Below are 24,527 nucleotides of genomic sequence, written 5' to 3' on the forward strand. Positions count from 1 at the left end.
CCCGCGTCTGTACTACGCTTAAACGCTTGGGGTTTCAAACTTTTGTTCCTACGGGACCGGCGGCACCGCAGTTCTTCCCGCTCCCCGTCCCGGGCCCTCGGCTCCCGAGCACCGCCAAGCCGCGGCCGCCCGCGTTCACCCCCCTGCACCCCGCAAAGCGGGATCCCCGACCGCCAGCCGGGCCCCCCGCAGCTGGCAGTGGCTCCGGGCCGCCGCTCCCCCCGCCTACAGCTTCCCGCAACGCGACCGGCGAGGCCGGCAACGGCGGAACGGAGCCCTTTGTGTGACAGGACGGGGGCCCCGCCGAGCGGGACGCCCGGGGACGCCCCCGCCCCGCGACCCTCGGGCTGGGCTTACCAGCTGTCAAGCTCCAGCTCCAGCAGCGACTGGGTCCTCTCCGCGCTGCAGTGCAGGCACCACATGGCTGGGCCGAAGTCGCAGGCGGGGAGCTGGGCGCCGCCACCATAGCCGCCCCTCGGCCGCCCCGCCCGCTCCCCTCAGCGGCCGCGCACGGCCCGGAGGGGAGGGGAGGAGGGGAGGAGGAGGAGGAGGGGGGGGGGGGGGGGGGGGGGGCGCGCTCCCGCCCGCGCGCACGCGCGGAGGCCGGTTTCCCGGGGAACGCGAGGCGCCAGAGGCCGCGGCGGCCGCTTGACGGACCGGGCCGGGCCGGGCCGCACCGCGCCGACCCGACCGCGCCGAGGTTCCGCCCCGGCCCTGGGAACCGGGAGCGCGGCGCACGCCCAGCCGAGGCCGGGACCCCCCTAATTCCCGCAAAGCGCCGAGCTGCGGCTCCCGGAGCCCCTCGGCAGGCAGGGAGAAGTTTTAAAGCAGACTTTGCCTTCAGAGCGAAGGCACCGGTCAGGCTGCGTCCAGCTGTTTTCCCGCCCAACTCCTCTGCTCAAAATAAAATAAATACCCAATTAGCTTTTGAATTACGTTCAGCGAAGAAGCGCAGCCAGCCGGGGGAGGCACCTGAGGGAGGGGGTGACGCTCCCCCGAGGCGGGGGTGGCTGCGCTTTGTCGAAGGCTTCTGGGAGACTCCCGGAGACATCCGTGGAAAGAGCAACGCGAAACAGCACAGCGAAAAATATTTCAGATGCACCAGAATAAGAAAGTGAAGCAAGAATTTAACTTGTAAAAAAAACCCACAACCCTGACTTGAGGCAATGACAGCAGCTGCGCTGGCGGCAAATATTCCATCTCTCTCCCCCTACGCTTACTCCCAGGCACACGACTAGGTGAGGAAATGGAGCAATTTTATCAACATCACACACATTCAAAACAACAGCATCTAAACTTCCCTGTTGTTGTTCTGAATATAAGCACAATAATCCAAATCCTATTTACTTCCATCAAACACTGGTTTTATATGTGTTGCACCAGTGTGAGATGGTGTGAGGTTTGCAATTGCAAGGCAGAATGTGAACCGGTGGCATGAAACACACAGAAGGCAAATACAGTACGTTAAGCACTGTAGAGGCCTGGCGACAGGAGAACAATTTTGGGAAGAGTGGTTGATTTATTATTTAAAAAAACCCAAACCTACCAGAATCAAGATTTCAGGAAAAAAAAAAAAAAAAAAAAAACACCAAAAAAACAAAACACAACTGAGTATTTAAAAAAAGACTGTAATTACTATCCTTTGTTGCTCCACTGAAACCTGATCTAGAAAGCTCATGGATTTTGCTATACCATGTCCTCAGTGTTCTCACAGCATTTTTAAATGGGAATGGAAAGAAATCTCCAAATACATGGTAGCTCAATGGTAAAGCTAGTTCTGGCAAGCAAGAATTCCTCACTAGAATTAAAAAATAATAATAAAAAATCCCAACAAAAAAAGCCCACAACGCACCAACTGAATTTCATCATTGCAGTATTTGACACATGAATAACAATCCTTCCTAATTTTTTTTCAAGCAGATTCACCATGCAGTGATTAAAGTACTGCAAGAAATCAAGTCTAAACAGAGTTAATTGTAACTCAGTAATTCCTAAACGAAAACCATCTCATCTCCTAGAATACCGTAAAAGGTGCTTTAAATTACATATACGCCTCTTATGTAGAAACCACATACCTGCAAATGAGAACATTGAATTTATATAATTTTCTTACACACAAGAACATTTTACACAAATGTTTTAACAAAAAAGCTGCTGCTTCATGATGCTGCCCTGGTCTTTCTCCCCCAAAGCTTAGTAAAGAGAAGGGTTTGCAGTGTATCTGAAAGGTTAACCCAAGTGCTGAAGAACTAAGGAGTCAGCCAGTCCCAGAACTCCTTGTCCCCAGGGAACACCACCTTATCGGCTCTCTGCTCCTGGTCAAAACAGAGTCCGAGTTCCCCCGCCCATCTAAACCGCAAATAATTTTGAAGAGTATTTGCTAAGTCATAGTTTCTTTGGTAGACGCTTCTTCCAGCAATTTTAGCTTTACAGGTCAAAAGAACAGCTGAAATTGCACCGTAAAACCAGTAGATAAATAGTGCTACCTACAGGTACAAAGGAATTAGTGTTTCAAAAAAATAGTAAGGCCCATATGATTAATATCCTGTAATAATGCAAGGAAGCAAGACAAGTTTCAGCTTTTGGGTTTCCTGTTGCATGGAACTGTCAAAACATCTTGCCTTCCAAATTAAGTTTCCTTTCATCAAAATAAGCATCAAGTCTATGTAAGCTGGGCAAACTGTCTAACCACAGACACTCCTTGTCTTCATTTAGATGCCAAGGCACTGGAGAAGGGGAAGCTAATTAAGAAAACACGAGCCATTCCTGGGTGGGGGGGAGTTGGTAAGTTTACTACTAAAGGCTTCATTCATAATGCACAATATTTGGTGCAATTTCGTGTAGAGACAGAGCAACTTGCACTGTATTTTTTTAGGAATGAAAATACTCCAGCACATCAAAGCAGCACTGGCTGATCTCTGAAGTCTGGGAAAACTCAGAAGTTTAGACAGAAACTAAAAATGTTGCTCAAACGAATCAGGTACAAGAAAGAGCACAATGAAAGGCCCAGCTGTGCCCTTGTGCTGTATATACAACATACCTCTTATTTACAATACATGCCATGAGAGCTGATCACATCTTCCTGGATGATAAAAAGAATCAAAGCAACTTTACTTAAACCCAATTAAACATTTGGATCAAGTGTGCATTTTGCATAGTTTCCTAAGGAAGCATTAGGCATAGATTCCGATGAGCCTGGGTTTAACTAGCTTTCAGTGAAACTCAAATACGTCCAGGAAGGACACACCTACACTGACTGTTTTGATAGTAATGTCACTGCAAGCCTATAACCAGAGACTATTTACACCGCAGCGCCTACTTTCAACATCCAATGGTTACCCAGACAGCCTTCCCTGCAGAAGTTCTGGCATAGACAACAATCCTGCATTTTTCTGGTCCTGACTCAATGCCCTCCTGCATGAAGCTTCATCTCTACTTGTAAACAGAGACAAACCTAAAGCAGACATAAGCAGTCCACAGAAGTCAACTGCTCCTTTGGAAACCAGTTTCCATTTAGAAACCAAGCGCAGACGGTTTCAGTGTGGGCTGTGAAGGCGGATATGTACTAGGAAGGGTGGATTCTCAAGAAGCTCTGACCTCAAAAGCAGTCAGAATTTTCTGAAGAACGTGCTTTCCTGAACCCGCTTCAAACAGAACCTTCCTCTGGCAGACATGAACGCGCTAGGTAAGCAGCCAACCAGGCAATACTGGCAGGTCCCACTTCAAATACTACCTGGATAATTGTTACAGCTCCCCCTACCCCCCCAATATCAAGTATCCAGAATTCTCAATTTTGTTTCAACAATTCTGCTACAAAGTTTTTATAAAATCACTTCATGTTTTCAGTAAGTTTTCAGACCCCTAAGTAAAGATTAAATGCCACAATCATTTACATTTTTAAGATCTCTCATGTTTTCCAATGAAGAAAATTAAACACAGAAAACCAAATTCTTGCTGCACTATGCAGATGGCATTGTGGTTTCCAAGTCAAGGCAGCCTGATGCAATTATTTTTGGAGAGACTTCTCATTTATGTTTCAGCATTCCAGAACCATCTTCATTGAACCATAATCCATAGCACACAATCCAGTCTCCCTCAGGTAACTGGCAGTGATTTTTCATAGACATCTAGGTTTGATATTTTCAGACAATTTTTTTGGTGGCGCATAGCTACACTTTTGTGCTATCCTGACTACATAGGTGCAGTGCTTATGCTCTATGCCAAACATATGGAGGTGACGTTTCAGGCCTTAGGAGATGGGCAAGAGAGGCTCTTAGAACAACACAGAGCCAACGTGGGTGTCTACACCACTTTATTTATCTGCCCTTTGTATAGGAAGCTTTGGCAGAACCAGTAGGACATATAGAGGCTACATATGCTGCTGTTCTCCCACTGCTATTTTGACACCTAACTAGCATTAAAGCTGCCACCAAGATACTGTAGAAATATGTAGCACAAAGTAAGGAAATAGTAATTTTTTGTGTCTTTGTATCCTTAATTCCTGGCAATTTGTTGGAGCACAACTAACAGTACAACACAGAGTTACCTTTCCTCCACTGCAAAAAAGATCAATTTGACTTAAGAAAAAATGAAGGCACTAGGAAATCTCTGTGCAAGAGGATGCAAACAAAGCTTTCAAACGCTGAAGTTAGGCTCACTGGATCAGTCCGGAATTTGAGGTAAATAATTCTGAAGCAAGCAGGCTGGCTGAGCATGGGTAGAGCTTACTGCTGACAGCCAGCTCATTCACTGCAACTGTGAGTGCGTCCACTTTATACCACCGTAGCTTTCAGCCAGCGTGCCCAGCAAATACGACTGACATACTTACAGGCTCCAATTTTGTTAGTGTTACCATGTTTAACATTTCTCAGCACTGAATGTTAAGACTATCCAATCTTCCCTGTGAAAGTTAACTGTATTTTATTTGCAATGCAGGAATATAATTAAAGCTTAGATTAAGCACAACACTGAAATTTTGGTTTATCCCATAATTTATATAAATCACTGTTATTTAATGTGTTAATAGCTAAGATAAAGTTTATAAACCCCCAGAGTTCAACAAACACGATTTGTAATTATGAGCACACAGCAATTTGTATAACATGCCATCTAAATCTACAGTAATTATGACCCTGCTTAAGGGTAATTCCTAACTTAATCACATTTAATACACCATTATTTCCAAGATCTAAAAGGCTGAAACAGGCATTTGTCTCGCATTTTGCTTGAATAAAAGCAAAGGGTTACCCAGAAAAGAAATGGAAGAAACTACTAGGGAGTCATTTTCTTCCTGCAGAGTATAAATACAGCCACACAGCACTGTACAATAAAATGCATAGACGAATAAAAATACGTGTCTTTCCTCTCACAGTGGGCTTTGGGGGGATATTAATCCAATTCATCCCTTGAAAAAAATACACTAACCCATACAGATCCTGAACCTCCTCCCTCCCATGATGAATTCTCTGCTTCTCATGCTCTCCCCTCCACCCATGCTTACCTGTATACCTAACGAAAACTAAATGTTCATTAAAAAAATATTGGGATATATCAGTTTCAAGGACATTCAGCATGATGCACTTTCACAGTATCCTCTTTTGGTGCATGATAAGAATTATCAACAAACAGTAATTGATTCTCTTAACTGTATATAACACAGTATACTGTGATAATTTTCCCACATGACCTGGAATTACATAGGAATTCTCAAATATGTATAAATAGGAATTCTTTACAAGCTACATGTTACTGTACTTATCCCAGTTTTGTGTCTTGTGTCCCCCCCCCCAAAAAAAAAAAAAACCCAACAAACAAAACCCAACCAACCAACAAACGAAACAACCCACCCAAAACCGGATTTATCATCTTCTTTCATACACATTTCTTCATTTCCTACGGCTGCATACTTGTTCAATTTATTTTTTTCACGCTGATATACAAAAATAAGCATTAAAACAATAGCTACAACTTCAGGTCATTTTTTGAAGCTGAACTTACAAAGCCTTTAAATAAACACATCTGGGAAAAGGCTTTATGTTGTTGGTTGCTATGGAGAAGGCAAAACAACAAATCTTTGTAGTCATTTTACTCTCCTAAGAACAGACCCAAAGCCTATTTAAGGCAAAGGAAATCTTCACTGACTTCAAGGGTTTGTCAACTTGAAACTGTACTTTTCAACTACCTATTTCAACCCCCCCCCACCTTTACAAAATATAAAATAGCATTATCACTACATGAAGGATAGGCATATCAAAGCACAAAGACTATAAACCATTGCAGAAGAAAATGAGATTAACCTTTCACAGTCACCTTGCAGATCAGCGCGAGAACTAAAAATGAAACAGATCTACATGTTCTGCTTCTTTGTCCTCTCTCCTAAGACAAGACACTTAGCTCCACAGAAGGAGAAAAGAAAAGGGTCTGTTATTAGCCCCTCAGAAGAAAACTTGCCAGTGGAAGGCTGTGCTCTGCACCAAACTCTCCTTAGCCCTGGCTAAAAGATTTGGGTAAGAGGCCTGATTATTGGCAAAAAAGGAAATTCCACAATGATACCAATGTTTCAGAACACTAAGATACACTGCTTTATCCAGTGTGGAAGCATGCAAACCAGACAACCCTGTAAAACTGTAGCAAGTTGTAACACACACACGCAAAATCTCAGCAATGAGAAAAACAATACATGAAGAGGGTTCAGTCTACAGTCTGAAGAGCCTACAGTCAAACCATTAGACCAAAGCCAGGATTCCTGCCTCAAAATTCTTTGCTGTCAATACTCTACCTGGTTTTGTCCCTCAAAGTCAGTAGTTGATCCTACAAACTGTAGTTTTGGGTTTTCTTTGTGTTTTTTGTTTTTTGATCCTACAAAAGTAGTTGATCCTCACCTGGGTGGGGAACTATTGTACACTATATTAATTAGGCGCACTACAGCACTGACGGACTATTTACATCCACAGGAACAGCCCTGGAAAAAGTAACGTTAGGCAGAGCTTTTATTTAGTACAGTAGCTGGGTGTTTCTCCCATGGAACTCTGGCACACTGGTCAACGCTGCTTCTGAGCTGATGTTTTCATCCTCTCTGGTCCTGCCTCTGCTCCCCACAGCGCAGCTTCACAGCAAGATGGTTTCAACTTCCCACAGAACTCATCACTTACTAGGTAATGACATTTCATTATACTACTATCAAGATATTTGAAATTTCTCTTGACAGATCCATAGGCACGTGGAACAACTTCTTCTGTGCCAATACCATACACCCTCCCTTTCAAAAAAAATTTAGTAGGGGGCTTTCATCAGCCATCAACGTTGCCATGATTCACCCCAGTGGTGGAAGCAAACCTGAGGAGCTGCAACCAGCGCTGAGCCGCGGTTCTTCAAGAGACAACACTTTCTTCTTACAAATCCGTGGACAGAGGGATAGCGGATGCTTGGAAATCCCCCAGAGAAAGTACAGAGGCTGACAAGGAGCCAGAGAGCCCCTTTAGAAAGGAGTTCATCGGCAAGCCAAGGCAGCCACTCTATTATCACCAGAAATTGTAGAGCAAAATGCAGTAAATAGGAAACCTTTAACCTGCATTCTTGGGGGCAATAAAAGCAGGACTCTGGTCCGCGAGTACAAGATGACTGCAATTGCAAGTTTGCTGATACATTATACATACAAGAGAGTGAAACACGTACGAGAGCGGCTCCTTCGTTTTCCTCACGTGGAGGGCCACGTTCTCCGATGAATCCAGAGTTCCCACAACTTGGGACTCACCCGAGCATCTGCAACACCGAGTCACCAGGTTCCAGCATTCCACTCACTGTGCGTGCGGTGCTATTACAAGGGTCGTAGGCACTACCTCCACGTGGCTCAAGATTGAGAAACTCAGGATGTAAGGAATAGATCCTCATTTTCTGGAAGAGCAAACCTCACACAGCGGAAGTCTGTTTCCAGACTGCAATTTCATCATAAGAAAGGGATGAAAAGGTAAAGTAATTCTCCTTTACCACAGACGGTGCAGATTCGCTGTCAGATTAAGCTAATACTGCCACAGAAAGAAGCGGCTTTACCTTCCTCTGACCTCTGCGCCTTCCCCACCCCCTGGCAGGTGCCTGTGTTCACCTCCGTGTTTCACCCTGCATCGGGCAGAGACATCTGACCAGGCTGCACCCTGCGTAGCGCTCAGTAAGACCCACGGAGTATGTACCTAAGGTGCAAGAGAAAAGCAAAGCAAAAGATCCCTTTCACTCTTTACCTCTAGGTGTTGTCTCCAAACGGGGCTAGAACGGAATGATCACTATGATTTGGGAGTTTTTAATATTCCAAAGTACCACTGTTAGAAAGCCACGAGAAAAATCTACTGACACCAGAAGATACTCCATATACCGCCTATGCAGTAGTTGTCCGTGAATAAAATATCTTTAAATGAAGCTGGACAGAACATGAACATTGAGAGGATACATATAACGCAGGTAGCCAATACACCATGTATTAATGCCCTTGAAACACCCTGTGTAAAATAACTGAAACCGAACCATCCTTTAAAAATACGCTATACCAGAAGGTTCCCCACAGCCTCCTCTTTTTTTTTTTTTCTGCTTTCATTTTATGACAGTAATAATGTGCTTTCTGCAAAATGCATTTCTTTGGGATTAACAGACAGCTGCGATTAACAATGCTTAGTTATGCTTCACGTCATCAACATCTCAAAAGCTCTCAATCCCCAAGAGCAGCATAGATTTGTTGGCTTGGTATCTAATTTTTTTTCCCCGCTCGATCGATTCACAAATTTAGGAAGATGAGTGAGCTTCTGCGTGCACATGGGGTTTTGTGCACACACTGAAGTCAATTAGAAAAATACATGACTGATTTTAACATGGTTTTACTACTATTTTCTAATTCTGGAAAATACAGAATTGTGTTTCTTTGACAAAAATGGGAAAGAATTACAAACCCCAGAAACAGGGACTAAAAGCTTGAGAAAGTCATTGCTTGTCAATATTAAATAGCTGAACATTGCTGATTTCTGTGCTGTATACAACTGTCTTTCTACCAGCATTTGTGGCATCTGGCTCAGTATAATGTGCTACATGGAGAATCATGCAGAAGTACATATTTTCCATTACTTGTCTTTCTGCAAGTGCCATTCTAAACCCGGCAATTTTTCTACTTGAAGCTCAGATTGTATTACAGTTCTTTATTTTGATAGCAACCACTAAGTTTAAAATGACAAGCATCACTGAAATGTCTCATATATAATTACAAAAACAGAAAAAAAAAAAAGGACCGAAATCCACTTTTAAGGTAGAGATCACTTTTTCACTGACTGCATATTTAAACAAATGAGTAAGAAGAAAGTTATAAGGATGGTCTTATTATTGACCTAATAAAGTTTGATTTAAAGGTATTTTATGAAAGTATTTTCACAGCTTCTGTATTAGTGCATGACTCTGCAGTACACCAATTTTTAATTCAGGAAGGATACATATCTGCATTCAAGTTTTGTCAAATCCATCTGCATGGAGACGCACTGTATCACTCAGATAGAAGAACTGGCTCAAATGCACAAATATTTACAAACACAGCCCTTCTTTTTGGCAGTTCCGTATCCCTCTGATGATACCGCAAGCAACCGTGCCAGTTCTGTAAAGTCCCTTTCCACAAAATCCTGCGAAGGCCTCCTGCTTACAGTTTTATGTGTAAGGCAAAGGGCAATCACCAAGAAAAAACACAACAAACCCACATTCCCCAGCAACGATCACAGAGCAAAATGCATTACTGTGGTAAGGCATATATATATATATATACACACACACATAACGCAGGAAACAGCTGTGGCACTGATAACACCACTATGGGTGCGAACAAAGTCTGAGCCTCCGCTAACTGACTCAAGCCCATGAACTAGATTCATTAACCATAAAAATTCAACCCTAGCTTAAGTTACTCAAATACTGACTTTTCCCACGGTAACCTTTACAGCCAATAGAAACTTTGGTGTTTTGAGCCAGATATAAACAAAAAGAGGAGGGGAAGCAAGAAACACACACCTTAGAGAGCTGCTCCACACTAAGATGGAATGAAGAGCATTCAAAAAAGGAATATTTTTGTTCCACAGTTTCCTTCACCGGAGCCGGGAAGGCAGCACAGCTGCTGTATGGAGTATGGAGAACTCTCAGAAAAAAGGCTGGGCAGCCCTGGCCGTTTTCACAGGGAGACAGAACACCTCTGCCTGCCCGCCGAGCACCAGCTCCGAGCTCGGCCAAGCGCTGAGCAGGGCAGTGCCCAGGCAGGGCACGTCGCTACCGGCGCTCCCCATCCTGCTGGCTGCACCGCGCAGCCCCCGGCCTGCTCCACAGTCCCACACGTGAAGCACCCCTGCCGTACACCCCTCGCTACGCTGGAAAACAAAGGGGCAGGATGTGAAAGAGTGGGATAATGTTATGCTCCCTTTGCAGACATGAAACAAGAGGGAAATGATCAGAAAACATCAGATCTAAATGACAATACCGGATTTTACATGCAATCCATCAGGGATTCAAAGGCAGGGGGTTTTATTACCAGAGTGATAAATATTTGTTCCATTATGCTCATCCACAGATTTCTCCCTCATATATTGTCCCTTCATCTGCCATGCTGAGTGTGCCAGCACAGAACTCAACCACGCAGCTACCAGCGTCTGGACAAGCACATCCCTCCTAATTACCTTCTGCATAATACCAGCCTACACAGGTATGTTAAGGTAAAAAATGATCAGGAAAATTCCTCTTTGAAACTCTTCAGTGCAGAAAACTAATTACATTTGCTAATACTTTAAGTGAAAGAAGAAACGCGTGTTCCACTGTTAGATCCACAGGGAATGCCCGGAGACAGCCCCTGTGACACAGGACTCTATTTAAAAGGCTTACATGGGATTTGCCTTAAACCTCCGTAAGGCACCATTAGCAAAACACCAACAGAAGAAGCAATTTGCGTATGACTATGCCCAGCACATATTTGTTCATAGACGAACAGGAAATATTCTGTTTTCCTTTGGAAAAGCGTAACTCCTGAAGTTCACGTCTTGCACAAGGGTTATATTTTGGCACAACTGCGTGCAGACTAAAGAGGCAGTGGGAAGACATCAGGGTGCGAAGTTCCCATCTTTTAAAATTATTATTTACTGCAGTCCTTGTTTTGAATTTTTATAAAAAAAGAAGAAAAAATACACACACACACGCTTTGCATGAAAAACCCCAGTAGCTGCTCAGCGGAGAACAGACTGATTTCATGGAACGGCGCACACCGCCACTTGCACAACCCACCCACCCCCACCCCCCCTTGCAGCAGCCTCCACCTCTCCCAAGGAAAATCCCCACAGAAGACCAACAGCCACTTGCCCCACAAGGGGAGTAATAAGGGACCTATACCATAAACCAAAGCGTATTTTAAATCACTGAACAAAAAAACCAAACAAAAAAAAAATCACCTTTTTGTCACTTGTAACAAGGTCATTTTGCAATACATGACGCTACTGAAGGCACTTTTAACTTCTGATTGACTTCTTGCCCTGTCACAGAAAACATTTAATAAATTCTCATCTAAAACTTAAGACAAAAAGAAGAAAATGAAAATCCATTACGCTAATTAATTACACAGTTTAGTTAAGGGTAGGCACACTTTCAAATGCAAACAGTTGACTTACAGTAAGAACCACCCCCCTGTGCCTCAGGAAAAGCTGCTAGCCAATCTGGAAGTAATCTGAAATGTAAATTAGCTTTCTTTACCACCATAAAATGGCCTTCCCCCCCCCCCCCCCCCTCTAATCTAGGTAACCACATTGCAAACTGCTGTAACCTGGCAAACAAAAATGACCCAGAGGCCATAAAAGAGACGAGGAATGTATTACAAATGGGTGATCTTTGGCACTCGCCAAAAGATTATTCAGTGCATCAATTTATATCAATGTTACTTATCTTCATTAACGTGGAGGAAACATACCCCGGACTCAAAGGGACTCCAATTTCTCCTCCTCAGCTCAGCACACACAGGACTGCGAGAGCACCAGCAATTTAATCCATTTGTAGCCTTTCATGTTAACTGACTAGAGAGATTTCCTCCCTCTGAGGGCAGGATTTCTCCTGGTGTGCTGGAGGCTCTGTTTCTCAAGAATCCAGAGAACTAAATCACAAGAAATATTTTCTTTTGTTGATGGGATTGCGCAGTGGTAACAAGGCAGAGCATGGCCAGTTACCTGCAGCTGGTAGCAGCTACAATAGGTGTAGCGGGGCAAAGGACAAGGGATGCTGATCCCGTCAGTGTTCTATGGAAACCTGACCGTGGCTTTCCGATCTAATGAGCCTGATAGGTAGTGAAAGCACAAATGAAGATGAAATAGGCTATTTCATAGACTGATAGTCATCTGGAGCCCTCAGGATCCAGGTTTCTCAAATGAACAATATTTTATGGACTGTAGGTTGTAACTCCCATCCACTTTAATTTAAAATTAAAAAAAATATAAATTTAAAGCTAAGCTTAACGTGCAAAATGCACTACATGTGTCCAAAGGAGACCACAGCACACTGGGGGACCAGAACGGACAGACCTAAGAGGCGGCACACTAACACTTTGCTGGCAAACCTGTTTTCAGATATTGTGGCTATTTGGTTCTTGAACAAACACGAGGATAAATTTCAGTCTTGGTGGAAACCTGAGACCGAGTAAAGTGTCAGCCACTGGGGCCTGTGTGCAAAATAGCCGAACGCCTCCCAGTTCTCCAGCGGTGTTTGGGAACATCGCCTGACAGATGTACAGGGACCAGGTCTCTCTAATCCATGCACACAATCCCAAAAAGGCATTTATAAAAGCTTCTACTATCAAAACACCCCGTCACAGTCACCATGAGCCAACTGTTGCTTTGGGCCTGACACCTGTAACACACACCCAATCTTCTGTGCTGGCAGCCTGACATCGTCGCTACACCAGCCAAGGAGCACACCAGTGTGCTACAACGCAAGTGTGCGCGTAAACCCATGCTCATCCTGGTAACCCCCCGTTATTCCTCCATACGCATAACGCAACTGTTATTCCTGTTTGCAACCCCACTGAAAAAGGAGGAAAAGAGAGTAGGCCAAGCACTTACCTGTTTAGTTATCAACTGGAAAAAAAAAAAAAAAAAAAAAAAAAAAAAGATATTTAAGTCTAGGAAGAGAATTCTGACTTCCTAGAGACCGAATTAAAATAAAGATAAAACTGTAGTTCAAAAAGAAGTTTTAGAAACCTTTCACACTTGATTGGATCACCAGCTTGGATGTTATGCCACCTTTCGTTTAACTTATGAACTGCAACGTAATTGAAATGTGAAGTATTGCTCAATGAGTTTAAACTCCAGAAATTCTGCTAATTTGATTTAAAGTAATGATATTTTTCTTCCTACAAAAAAAAAATATCAGAGAAATTAAGATTTTTAATTGTGCTGCTCTGTACTGTTTTCAGAATAACTTTCAATACTCTCCACTGGCAAGAAAATCCTCTAGCTTTCATGGGTAGATGATTACAAAAAACTTTACAAAATAATTGCAAAAATAGTTTAATGTGTCCAAACTGTATCAGTTGCCTGCTTGACAACCACTGTAGTAGCTTTTCTCCTATATCATTCTGCATTCGTTTGTTGCCCATCACAAGTTTTAACAAGTAACTTTTCAGATGTGTGACAGACCTTCAACTTAAAACTGGCAGCACAGATGGACCTTTATTTACATGGTTCTATTTCTGCATATTGTAGACAAACACTTTACCTGCTCTAAATACAAATGAACTTTCATTTTGCTTTGACCTTGCCTATAAAGCCAGCAGAGCCCATCCTGATATTCTTTGATTGGTGATTTTTCCTTACATATATTTTCTATAAAATATTTACTTACAAGCATACTCTAGCTATTAAGGATGAAAGTTACCTTCACTATTGACAGCGGGAAGGTGTTTGCTGTGGTTTGGGTGTTTCATTGATCAAATTAGCTTTCACGAATGGTGAAATACTCTGAAGCATCCCTTTTTGTACTATCCTGAAACCTCTCCCATGAGCCAGAAGGAATGAACAGTGGAACAGTCCAAGCTGAAGTTATTTCAGATGGATTCTTTTTGCAATTCACAGGAAACAAGTACATTTTGAAGGATGTGGAAAGATCGTCTGAGTAAGATGGACAATCTGAACCACTTATTTTTTCCCCTAGAATGGAGCTGTGTAAGCACCCAGTGGCACCTACGAGGCCTTTCCCGAGGCAGATGAAGCAAAGCCAGATGACGACAATTGCTCATTCCTGCACAAGCATCTGCCTGGCACCGTGTTGTGCCGTGGGATGAAACCACAGACAGACAAGACTCGCCAACCACATCGATATGAAAACTGAGATGAAACAAACAGGTTTTAGGCACTCGGTTTTCAAAGCTCCTGCCATTATCTTTCAGTGATTCAGAGTTGAGAGGCTGGGGTTTTTTGGTTGTTTGTTTAAGTCCGAAGAAAGCATTCAAAGGGTGAGGTATACTGCTACCGTCTCGTACTTTGCAGCATTAGGATTGTTGAAAGGGAGTTGCAGCTTAGAATAGTTCAAAGGATGAAGCAGCATTAGCACTGAAGAAAGACAAAGCCTTCTGCACTGTGCCAGAACGGTCGATGCTGCTGTGACCCCTTCAGGCTGGCCTTCACTCAGCTCAGCCTGCCTAAACCAGAAGAGCTCTAACAAAAAGCAGACCTAGATTTACACTCCCTACAATACAGATATATCTAAAGTAAAAACCCCTCAAACGTTTAAAACGAACCACACTGAATTCTAGCCTCACAAGCACTCGCTGCAACTGTGCGCCATGCAGGAGCTGGAATGCACTGCGACTGCTGCTCCTGTCTGGACGCTCAGAAATGAGATTTCTCATTCAAACAGCAACAGTGCTACAATTTCCAGTCCTACAGGCAGGCCACAGAACACGAACACCTATAAGGAAAACATCACTCATTGTTCCTCCCACATTTTCAAACGTTGTTTTCCTGTGCGGTGCAACACACCATCCAAGCTCCTTCCCTCGTCCTTTCCCTCCACCACCAAGCACGAGTCCAGCACAGGCTGTCGCAAACCACCATCTCCTTTTGAGTCAAAGATACGCTCCCGAGCAGACATCTGGTGAAAACTGCATATGCTGTGCACGGCTTTACATAATGCTACAGTGGTCCTGCAGGGAATTATAACAGCACATACGTTCTTCAATTAATTCATTTCTAAAAATGAAGGATTAATTATTTCAAACCTGTTAATAAAAAAGCCCAGACACTTCTGTAAAGTTTTCAAATAAAAATAACTTCTAGTCTCTTACAGTTTTTATTATAATGAGCAAACCACCATATAAAGAACTCAGGGATGTGTTCTCTGCTCAGACTGATTCCGGCTGTGTGTCCGATTTTCTCTCTCCAGAACACATTATCCTTAGGATACTCAGCCCTGTACTCAGCGCCTCCACATGCCCACGCCCTCACACACGCGTTCTCCATAAAGCATTACACAGGCACATCTGCAAGTCTGTGACAGCAACACACAGAGGGAGGCAATAAGCTTTCCAAAAAAATTCACCCATAGTTTTATTTTGCAGAATATGTTTCTGCATTTACGCTTTTCAGAACATGCTGACTCACGTGTACAGCTGCGGCCGGCAGAGCAGCATCTCTGACGGGTGGTGACTCCCGCGTGTGACAGATGTAGAGACCTGACTTCACACGGAAGCCAAAGCTGCGGAATTCACCCAGAAATGGTTGCTGAAATGGCTTTCTGGGAACCACAGCTCATGCTCTGAACAGCCTCGCTAGCAGAGAAGAGTTTGGCAAAATCCCAGATGGGGGACAAATGCCTGAAGCGAGTTAGCTTCTGCTACAGGGAGCATCCGGAAATACACTGAATGTTCGAAGTCTCTATCATTCAAAACATAATTTAATCAATTTACCAAAGCCATTAGAACGTTCCCCTCCGGGTGAAAGGCAAAGGCACAAAAAAGCACCTCACTCTGGCTCCTTTCTATAAAGCGTGGTCAGACAAACTCTGATCGAGAGGCCAGAAAATGACCAGCACATCAGCGCTGCCATTCAGCTGGATGCAAGCTCCTGAGCAGCCCTACAGGAGCCAGCCCCACAAGCGCTAGCCCCACGGGAGCCAGCCTCACAGGAGCCAGCCTCACAAGCACCAGCACCAAGGGAGCCAGTTCCACAAGCGCCAGCCCGCCTGGCCCAGCCCGTGCACCAGCCCCAGCACAGAACCCAGGGCAGGGCTGAGCCACCCGCTCAGGCAGCGGCAGAGCCCAGCTCAGCCGGCCACCGAGAGCCACGTGGCTACTGAGCAGCTCAGCGCCAGCCAGTGACGATGCTCATGTGTTTACCGCGATCGCTGTCTTTACAGCTAAAGCGTCATGTGCATCAGGTATAAACCCTGAAATCCACACACAGCTCTTGGTGACTGTTCCTAAAAAGCTGTAAAATGAAAACTCTGTAAGCAGCAAGCAATCTGAAAAATAAAAGTGAGAGTTTGCTGGGGGAAACCACCTCTCTGCTTAGTCTTCTGACTATACTTAAATGGTACAAATAACATGGATTTTCCAAATAATTATATTAAAAGAGATAAAGCTTATGATTTCTGATAAAAGGCTCAATACAAATGTACAGTTGTGTTTTGTAGGATGAGAAGGCTGGTGTACAAATATCCAAGCAGGCTTTCAGGTTGAACCAAGCAACGCGATGTCGTAACTCCTCAAGCAGGATAACAATACCACACAGCTGACAGTGAGCTGAATCACCTTAAAGGCTTCAGACAGGTGCTGGAAAAAATGGAGCAAAGCCTTTACTGAAATAGCTCAGCATTTACACCCAGCTCCTCTAAGTATACCCTAAGAGATAAACGTTAACTACCTTTGTTTGATGAAAGCAGAAACAAATTAGCTTTGAGAAACGTGTCTATCTCTGCTTCTTCCTGTTCATTTTCTATTAAAATTCTGCAGCCAAGCAGACCAGGTATTATTTTACCTGACACTGCTAAAGAGCATGTAGGTCAGTCTGCACAAAGAGCCAGCTCCGCTCCCGATGCCAGCTTTCAGGCAACTCCATCTGCCTTTGAACAGTTTCTCCTGCTAATCTCCGACTCGGCTGGCATTCTCCCACAGCAGAGGACCTCAGAGCAGGTGACACGCGATGCATTTTGCTGAAGTTGTACCCTTGCAGAAAAGTCTGTCAATATTTACTTTGGGAAATGTTTTTCCTCAGATCGTTCAGGTCCATCTTGCTAGAGCTGCCAGCAGCGTACAGTCACCGTCAGCATCCTGATCCAGGTCCCTTCTCTCCCTTCTCTTTCACGGACCCATCTGCATGGAAATCATCCTGCTGGAGGGGGGAATGGCACAGCGGCTTTGCATAAAGCCTTCCCTGAGCAAAAGGTTTAACCATCTTTAGGTACTTCGCCTTATCCTAAGATGAAGACAGTACTCTGGGTATACAACCATACATACGAATAAAGCAGGCAGGGATGTTTTAGGGCACGAAATACCAAGATTATTATGATTAGCAGTATTACTTATCCGTGTTTTGCCAATACGGTTTGTTTCGGAATTGCTCGTGATTTATAGATGAACCACAAAACAGGTGGGCTTCTTACTGAAGCAAAAGCATACAAAATGAAAGCAGAAACATCGGGGTATGAGACAAAAATACAGCAAATGTATTCAGCAACGTCCAACACTTGCATAAAACCTTTTTGTTCCATTGAAAAGGCAATGGCTGTTACCAAACACCAGCTGAGTATCCAACTGATGAGATGTAGAACCACCACGTTATTTTGTTTGTATTTTCTAAGCCACAGAAAGAGAAGAGGGAGCTTAAGAAGGTTAGTAAACACATCACTTTTTAATTCTGGTGTTTCTTCTATGGGTAGTAAAAAGTATTTTTTTTTATTTTTTACTGCATGTTCTAACTCAGATTTTATATTTGTTATTTTAAGGTACCCTATAAGAAAATAGAAAATCTACATTAACTCCTTAAATGCAAATGCATTTTGTAGAATAGAACGCATAAATATTAACAAGATAAAATTTACAAATGCAACAGACACCGTATGCAGCTATAAATGTTAAATTCTGAGGGAATAGGAATAACACTTTCATATTCATACAAGTCATAACCTATATTAAAAGAATACTTATGTACAAAGCATTAACATAACTGAACGAGCCAATATGGACCTGAGGTGTTTGAAAGCCTTTTCTCCTATCCTTCCCAGTCTCAGTTCGATACGTGACTTTTAGGTCCAAAACATCTGTTTGGTATTGGTAGGAATCTGGAAAGTGGAAGCTCAAATGATAATATTAGTTTTATTAATTCAATATACCTTTCCCTGGCAGAGTTCATCGATATTACTGCTAATATGAACTGCTGGGGTTTTTTAAACACCTTTCATGAACAGACAGTGGAGAAGTTTACCGAGGTCCTCCTTCAATAACCACGCTGGATGAAGGGTCACGGTACTCATGGTTTTGTTCATGAGCAATGGACCAACATCTTCAGAAATGTGTTTTAAACCACTGATTAGGCTTCTATCTTCCTTTTTTTTTTTTCCTCCCACTTTTCTTTAAGTAGAGCAGTCACCTTAGAAACCCAGTCAGGGTTCAGAGCTTCTAGAAACAGACTGAAATCCAGTTCCAGGGCTGAGGGGGGGGGTACTTCAAAGGTGCATGGGCAGTGCTCGCCTCTCAGGGGACACCCAAGGGTGCCGAAAGCCCAGCTTCTCTTTGTACTCCTGAAAATATGTGCCTAATGCTGACAGTACCGGGCTTTGCTTTTGAAAATCTCGACCATGGTGTCTAGAGTCAAGATTACTTTTTTTGTTTTTAAGTGAATAGTTGCAATACTTGAACTTTCCCCATCGACAAAACAGAACATTGTCATGTTTACAACCTTTCCACTCTAGAACTCCCTGGCTGAAGCAGCAGATGCAACTGAAGCGTTACAGTGGCGCTTGCGTTTTTTCCATCCCTGAAGTAGGAACTTGAGCTCTCCTGGTCCTTCAAGGCCAATGAAGGCCAAACCCACAACTGTCTCCTGAGGTGGTGATCTGGAAATAACCTGACGAGTTTCATTTCTTACATAGGGAGACCAAAACATTTGGGAAAAGGATGAATGGAAAATGAGAACACTCCCAAGGACCAGATTTCTACATAGCTCACAGACTCACCTGGAGCACCCTTCCTTATGCACACAGTTACTGTAATTATGAACTCAAATTTGAGAAACGTATACACGTTTTCCAGTTTGGTTACTTTATCTATATATGCAGCACCCAAGCCCCCGGACTACACGTATACACTACCAGATTAATGCAGAAAGAAACATGACCATAAACATTCAGAATGAGCCATAACTGTTTCACCATTTTCACTTCTAAGATGCAGTCAAAGATATTAACAGGAATAAAGAATCTCTCAGTTATGAACAGCATCTCCCTGTCTGTACATCACACAAAACATAATTCTGCACTGTTCTGCCACAGGTGGCTGCAGAGCAGCATCAATGAAGCAACGGTGGATGGGGAGAAACATCCCTTCGGTGATGAACAGGTATAGATGAGGCAGATTGTCACCTTACAGTCACCCAAAGTCAATGTTTTAAATGGCTAAATGTAAAGGTATAATAAGAAATTACTAAAATAAAGTACTAAAAATGTAGCTCCTTAAAAAGAATACTTCCAGCATCACAGGGATAACTGAAGTACTTTGTAATCACTTTTTAGATTTTTTTTTCACTATTTGTTATTTATAAAAAAGACTTTATTTTTTCCACTCTAGAATGAGGTGTGGTGGTGGGTTTTTCCCCTTTGTATCTGTCGCTTAGCATAGAAGTTAAGAAACAACAGCAGGGAAAGAAGAACGCAGCATAGAGGAAAGAGTCAATACATTCTGTGCCACAAAGCAAGCATCATCAAAAGCAAAGCATTTAATATGAAGCAGGACTAAAAACTCTTCCATATAATCAAACTGCCATCCTGCGTAGGCTGACTCCTGCACCATCAGCAGTAAATACCTGCTGATTTGACAGATAATCATACTGTCATACCACCCTCATCAACAAATTCTCTTCAGGTATTTTCCAAACCAGTAAATAAACAACAACATAACAACCTAATTCCCAGGTATAAACATGCAGGCAAACGGAAGATGAACTGCATATTGTGCTATTAAACTCTTTAAGTACAATTTATAGTTAATTGCCTTTCACAGTGGAAAAAGAACATAAAAATCTCCCCCCAACCAGCTCCACGTTAGCTTCCCCAAGCTTTAATTGCTTGCTCAAACTGGGATCGGAGGCTAACGAGAATCTCAAGCATTACATTCAACCACGGCAGCTCAGCAGAAGTGTTCCTTTTTAGTATTTTTCTTTGCTGCAGGCCAAGAGTTACAGGGAGTGAAAGCCTTATGTCTTCTGTTTCTCATTAAACGTTGGTGTGCCATCGTAATTACCCAACAACATCGGAGGGGCCTGGCGGTCCCTCCTTTAACTCCAAGAGGCAGCTTGAGACTCCTCATGTCATAAACAGAGGAACTGGAATAGGGGGGGGAATGGCGTTTTAACAAATACACTCGTTGTAGACTATTAAGACTGTATTTATGGGATGATGCATTATTCATGCCCCAGAATCCAGCTGGCTGTTTTCTCTGGTCCTTTCATCCTGACGCGCAGTGCCGCAGTGTTTACTCTGGGGTCTAGAAACTGCTGGAGCCACATGGAGTCCTGCTGGCCCCGAACTGCCCATGGTGTTAGGCGTAAATCTTTAAAGAGTAAATAAGCCTTCATTGATTGAATTCCTTTTAAAAACAGTATTTTAGTCCCTTGACTTTATGTGCATACACATCATTTTGCAGATGTGCATAATACGCACTTTTGGGGGGTTTGTTTTAGCTCTGCAGAATGTACTTGCTCTCAAAACCCAAGAGGCTGAGGCACACAGACAGCAGTGCAGGGTGGGACACGATGGTATTTTTAAACTATGCTACGATTGACTTGAGCAGCACATGAAATAGCATCCTCACAACAGATGAAAGGTCCTTAATGAATTCTAAAGGAAAAACATTTAATTCTGAATTTGCACTTAAGCAGGTGCCCAAAATGCTGCTGTGCACACTGTAAACAGTGATGTCCTATGAATGATAATAGAAATAATTTACAAGATAACCAAGCTCCACAATTTGTTGCTGTATACCTTCTTGTTTCAGGCCACACACTGCAGAGGACTGGTTATTTTTAGAAATGTACTTATGCTAACACATTCTATTTTACCCCATGTGTGTATGTACATACACATACGCACACACACAAGTATCTTCCAGGTCCCACCAGCTCTTCACCTGTACCAACTGTTCTCCTTCCACAGGCTGTAGGGCTGTCATTTCTCCAGGTCATGTTTACCTTCAGGTCAAGCCTCCCGTGGTAATAAGAACGTGACAGTTTCCGTAGCAGCTTTATATTGGTTATCTACTTCTATTACCTCCAAAATAAGCTGTAAAAATGCATGTAAAAGCCCTCACTTCAAATTTATTTACACAGTGTGGATATATAGACTGGAATAAAAACTGGGCAAGTTCCTGCCTCACTGGCATTCTGGAAGGAACAATAAAACTGCCCAGTCCCCAGCCGGTACCTCTGGGTTTGCTTTGTGATGTTCTGTCTAGGATGTACTCAGGTTTTTACAGTCCGGCATAGTAAGGACCAGATGGTTCTGGATATGGGCATCGCCACACATCAATCCATTCAGAAAAGAGCCGATTCGAGTAAAACCCAAATCTCTTCTATCCTTGCCCTAACCCTCCATCCCTCCTCCATGATGTAAACTCTGTGGGAGCCAACTCACGGTCCCAGGGAAGAATGGTTACATCTCCGCTTCAAAAGTCTTTCCTGGACCTCCTCGCCTCTCTGTAGTGGCTCTGTGTTTTTGGTGCCAAGCAAGAGGGAAAAGGAGAATCCAGCCACCTGTTACGGCCAGGGTACCAGCCCGGGGCAGACAGTAGCCATTCCATCCCACACGGACACGGTGCTGCCTTCCCAACGACACGGCTGTGCCTCGGCGACGTGGGACAGCTGCTCCGCGTTTGCATAGCGGCAAGAATCCAGGCTCCTCTGTGGGGAAAGCAGCTGCACAAGTTTATCTCCACCCAACAGAGCCTGCAGCAATTTTAGTCATCGGGAATGAAAACTGGAGCCCTTTCTGCCTTGAAGTCATGACCCCGATCAATCAGATTTATATGAATTGGAAAATGTAGAGCTCTGGTGCCTGGGTGTCCAAAGCAAACCCAAGCACGCCCCAAGCCCACCATGGCACGCTCCAAGGGGAACACGCCAGGGCTTATGAATCGCTTTATTAACCTGACTAAAGAGGCTGCCTGCGATGCTGGGCTGTGGGCGCAGCTTTCCAAAGGTATTTTGAAAAGGCTCCTCCGAGCCAGGTGGCCTTCCCGGACTTGCTATGCAACAGCCCTACACACAGCTCATCCTGCGCGGTCCCCAGGATTAGTCCTGTTCAGCTGGACAGCTTCTGCTTGATCCTCGCCCAGTGACAAGTGCAGCAGAGGCATGCCTCGGGCTGGCTGACGGCGAGGGGCCGCTGCCAGGAGACAACCAAATATGTAAGCTTTCAGAGCACAGTATCTCCTTCCACGCCCCCGACTTGCCGTTACTCCTCACAGTAATTGCATCAGGCAACTTCACGTTCAGTTGTCACGGAACGCCAGCTTGCTCTCGGAGAACACGTCTAGGTGGCATTTCAGTCCTGGTGCGAGTGGCAGTTCAGGGCCAGCAGCTGGCCACGGCCGAAGCGAGCCAGGGAGGCGGATTTCAGAGTGCTAGCAAGGCAAAGGGCTCTGCCCCAAGTTTTAGTAGAAGTTATCCCTGAAGTAAAGCAACAGTTCAGCTTTCAGTGAGAATGGTGTTGTCTTGACTCCCTGTCCACATACGCGCGCTTAATTATTGCAGACCCACAAAAGAACCAATTATATCCCAATTTAAACTCCCCCTCCCATTTTTGCCCTTTAATGGGCTGAAAAATAAAAGCATGGAATAATTTGTATTCATCACCGGAATGGCTGGGAGAGGTTCAGAAGCTCAGAGATACAACCAGGCCAGGACAAAACTGTTCATACTCGTGAGGGAATTTTAATTGCAGACGTTTTGCACAAGCTAATAAGGAATCCGTGTGCTGAGACTGCAAGAAAAAAAGTACTCTGAGAATTCTGTTCTAAATTTATAGAATTAAAAAAAATGTTGAACATTAAGATTACATCACCACTGAACAGAGAGTCAACAGGTCATCTCTCTCGGTGGTGGTGATCTCAACCACAAACCTCAGTACTCCACCCTGTTTTGGCAAATAAAAATAAGCAGTTATTTGGAGTATTTCACGAATATTGAAAATAGATCTCCTTCATACTCCGGTTTAATATTTCTCCTTTTTCTGATAAAAATGAACAGAAGAATACCTTCAGTTATTAGAAAAATGCATTTCAGGCCCTCTAAGGATGTTAGAGTGTTCGGGGATGGTTTCTGGGGCCTTGTTGAGAAGGATCAAACCTGCTCTTGTAAAGTCTTGCCTCAGAAGAACCCCGTAGGAAGATACACGTATGTGTTAAACTAACCAAAAGTTCCTTCCTCTTAATTTAAAGGTCCAGAAACGTGCAGTGCTCTGGCAGCCAAACATGGATATTTTTACTCAAAGAAATCCTTTCTTGAGTGTTACAGCAAGAGTCTTGGCAAGCACCTATAGCAAAGCGTACATCAGGAGCTAGAATTTATGTTACACTTAAGAGAAACTGCCTGGTGGCTCCTCCGTGCCGACCGTGCAACTATGCCATCTGAGGGCGGAAGGTAAACTCCGGTTTAGAATTAATTGCTTAGTGTAGGAGTCAGCTCTGCCAGCGCAGTGGGACGTCTGCCCTCGTGCAGGACAGCGCACGCAGCCGCTGCAGCGCGCCAGCAGCCCCTCGTCCCCCACGGAGCTCTGCCAGCCCCCGCTGACCACGCTGGTGTGGTTTAGCGCGGCAGCCGCTGCGCTTTGCCAGCACATCACGCAGCCTCAGCACTCCAAAGACAGACGTTTGTACAATTAAGCGCCTAACCAGCAGAGAGCAGCCCTTGGGCGTTCTGGCCCATATGGACTTCACGCGATTCCCTGGCGGAGCCAGCAAACCCATACCATTCCCCAGGAGCTGCACCACCACAGCCATGCCACGTCCCAGTGCAACCAGTACACTCCCTGCTGGCTCTCTGGGAGAGGAAACCTGCACCCCATGGCCGAGCCAGAGCGGCCTGGTGGTCTCACAAGTCATGACATGAAGCATCTCAACGGCCAGACCTGATCTCACTCAGGGCTAGGCAGGGGTTTCTCAAGTTGGGGCCGTCAGGACGTGGCAGGTGAAGGTCAGATTCAGAGAAGAGAGTTAGATACTGCACGGACATAATTTAATGTTACAGAAATGCCTTCCAGAGCTGCTCTGCCATTCCTCAGCT

General features: G+C 44.1%; 1 protein-coding gene across 6 annotated transcripts in view; it reads right to left on the reverse strand.

Annotated features, from left to right (window-relative positions):
• The window catches only part of IQSEC1 (IQ motif and Sec7 domain ArfGEF 1), a 357,209-nt gene that overhangs the window by 67,415 nt on the left and 265,267 nt on the right, over window positions 1-24,527 (reverse strand). Inside the window, exon 1 of one of the 6 annotated variants that reach the window (XM_080386141.1) lies at window positions 358-5,760. The exons of the other annotated variants lie outside the window; for them this stretch is intronic. Coding sequence (XP_080242267.1) covers window positions 358-422 — 65 coding nt within the window. The 5' untranslated portion in view covers window positions 423-5,760. Of the gene's footprint in view, window positions 1-357; window positions 5,761-24,527 lie in introns of those variants that run through there. 6 annotated transcript variants of the gene reach the window in all.

This window comes from Falco punctatus (assembly GCF_963210335.1).
Source record: "Falco punctatus genome assembly, chromosome: 4".
Lineage (NCBI taxonomy): Eukaryota > Metazoa > Chordata > Aves > Falconiformes > Falconidae > Falco > Falco punctatus.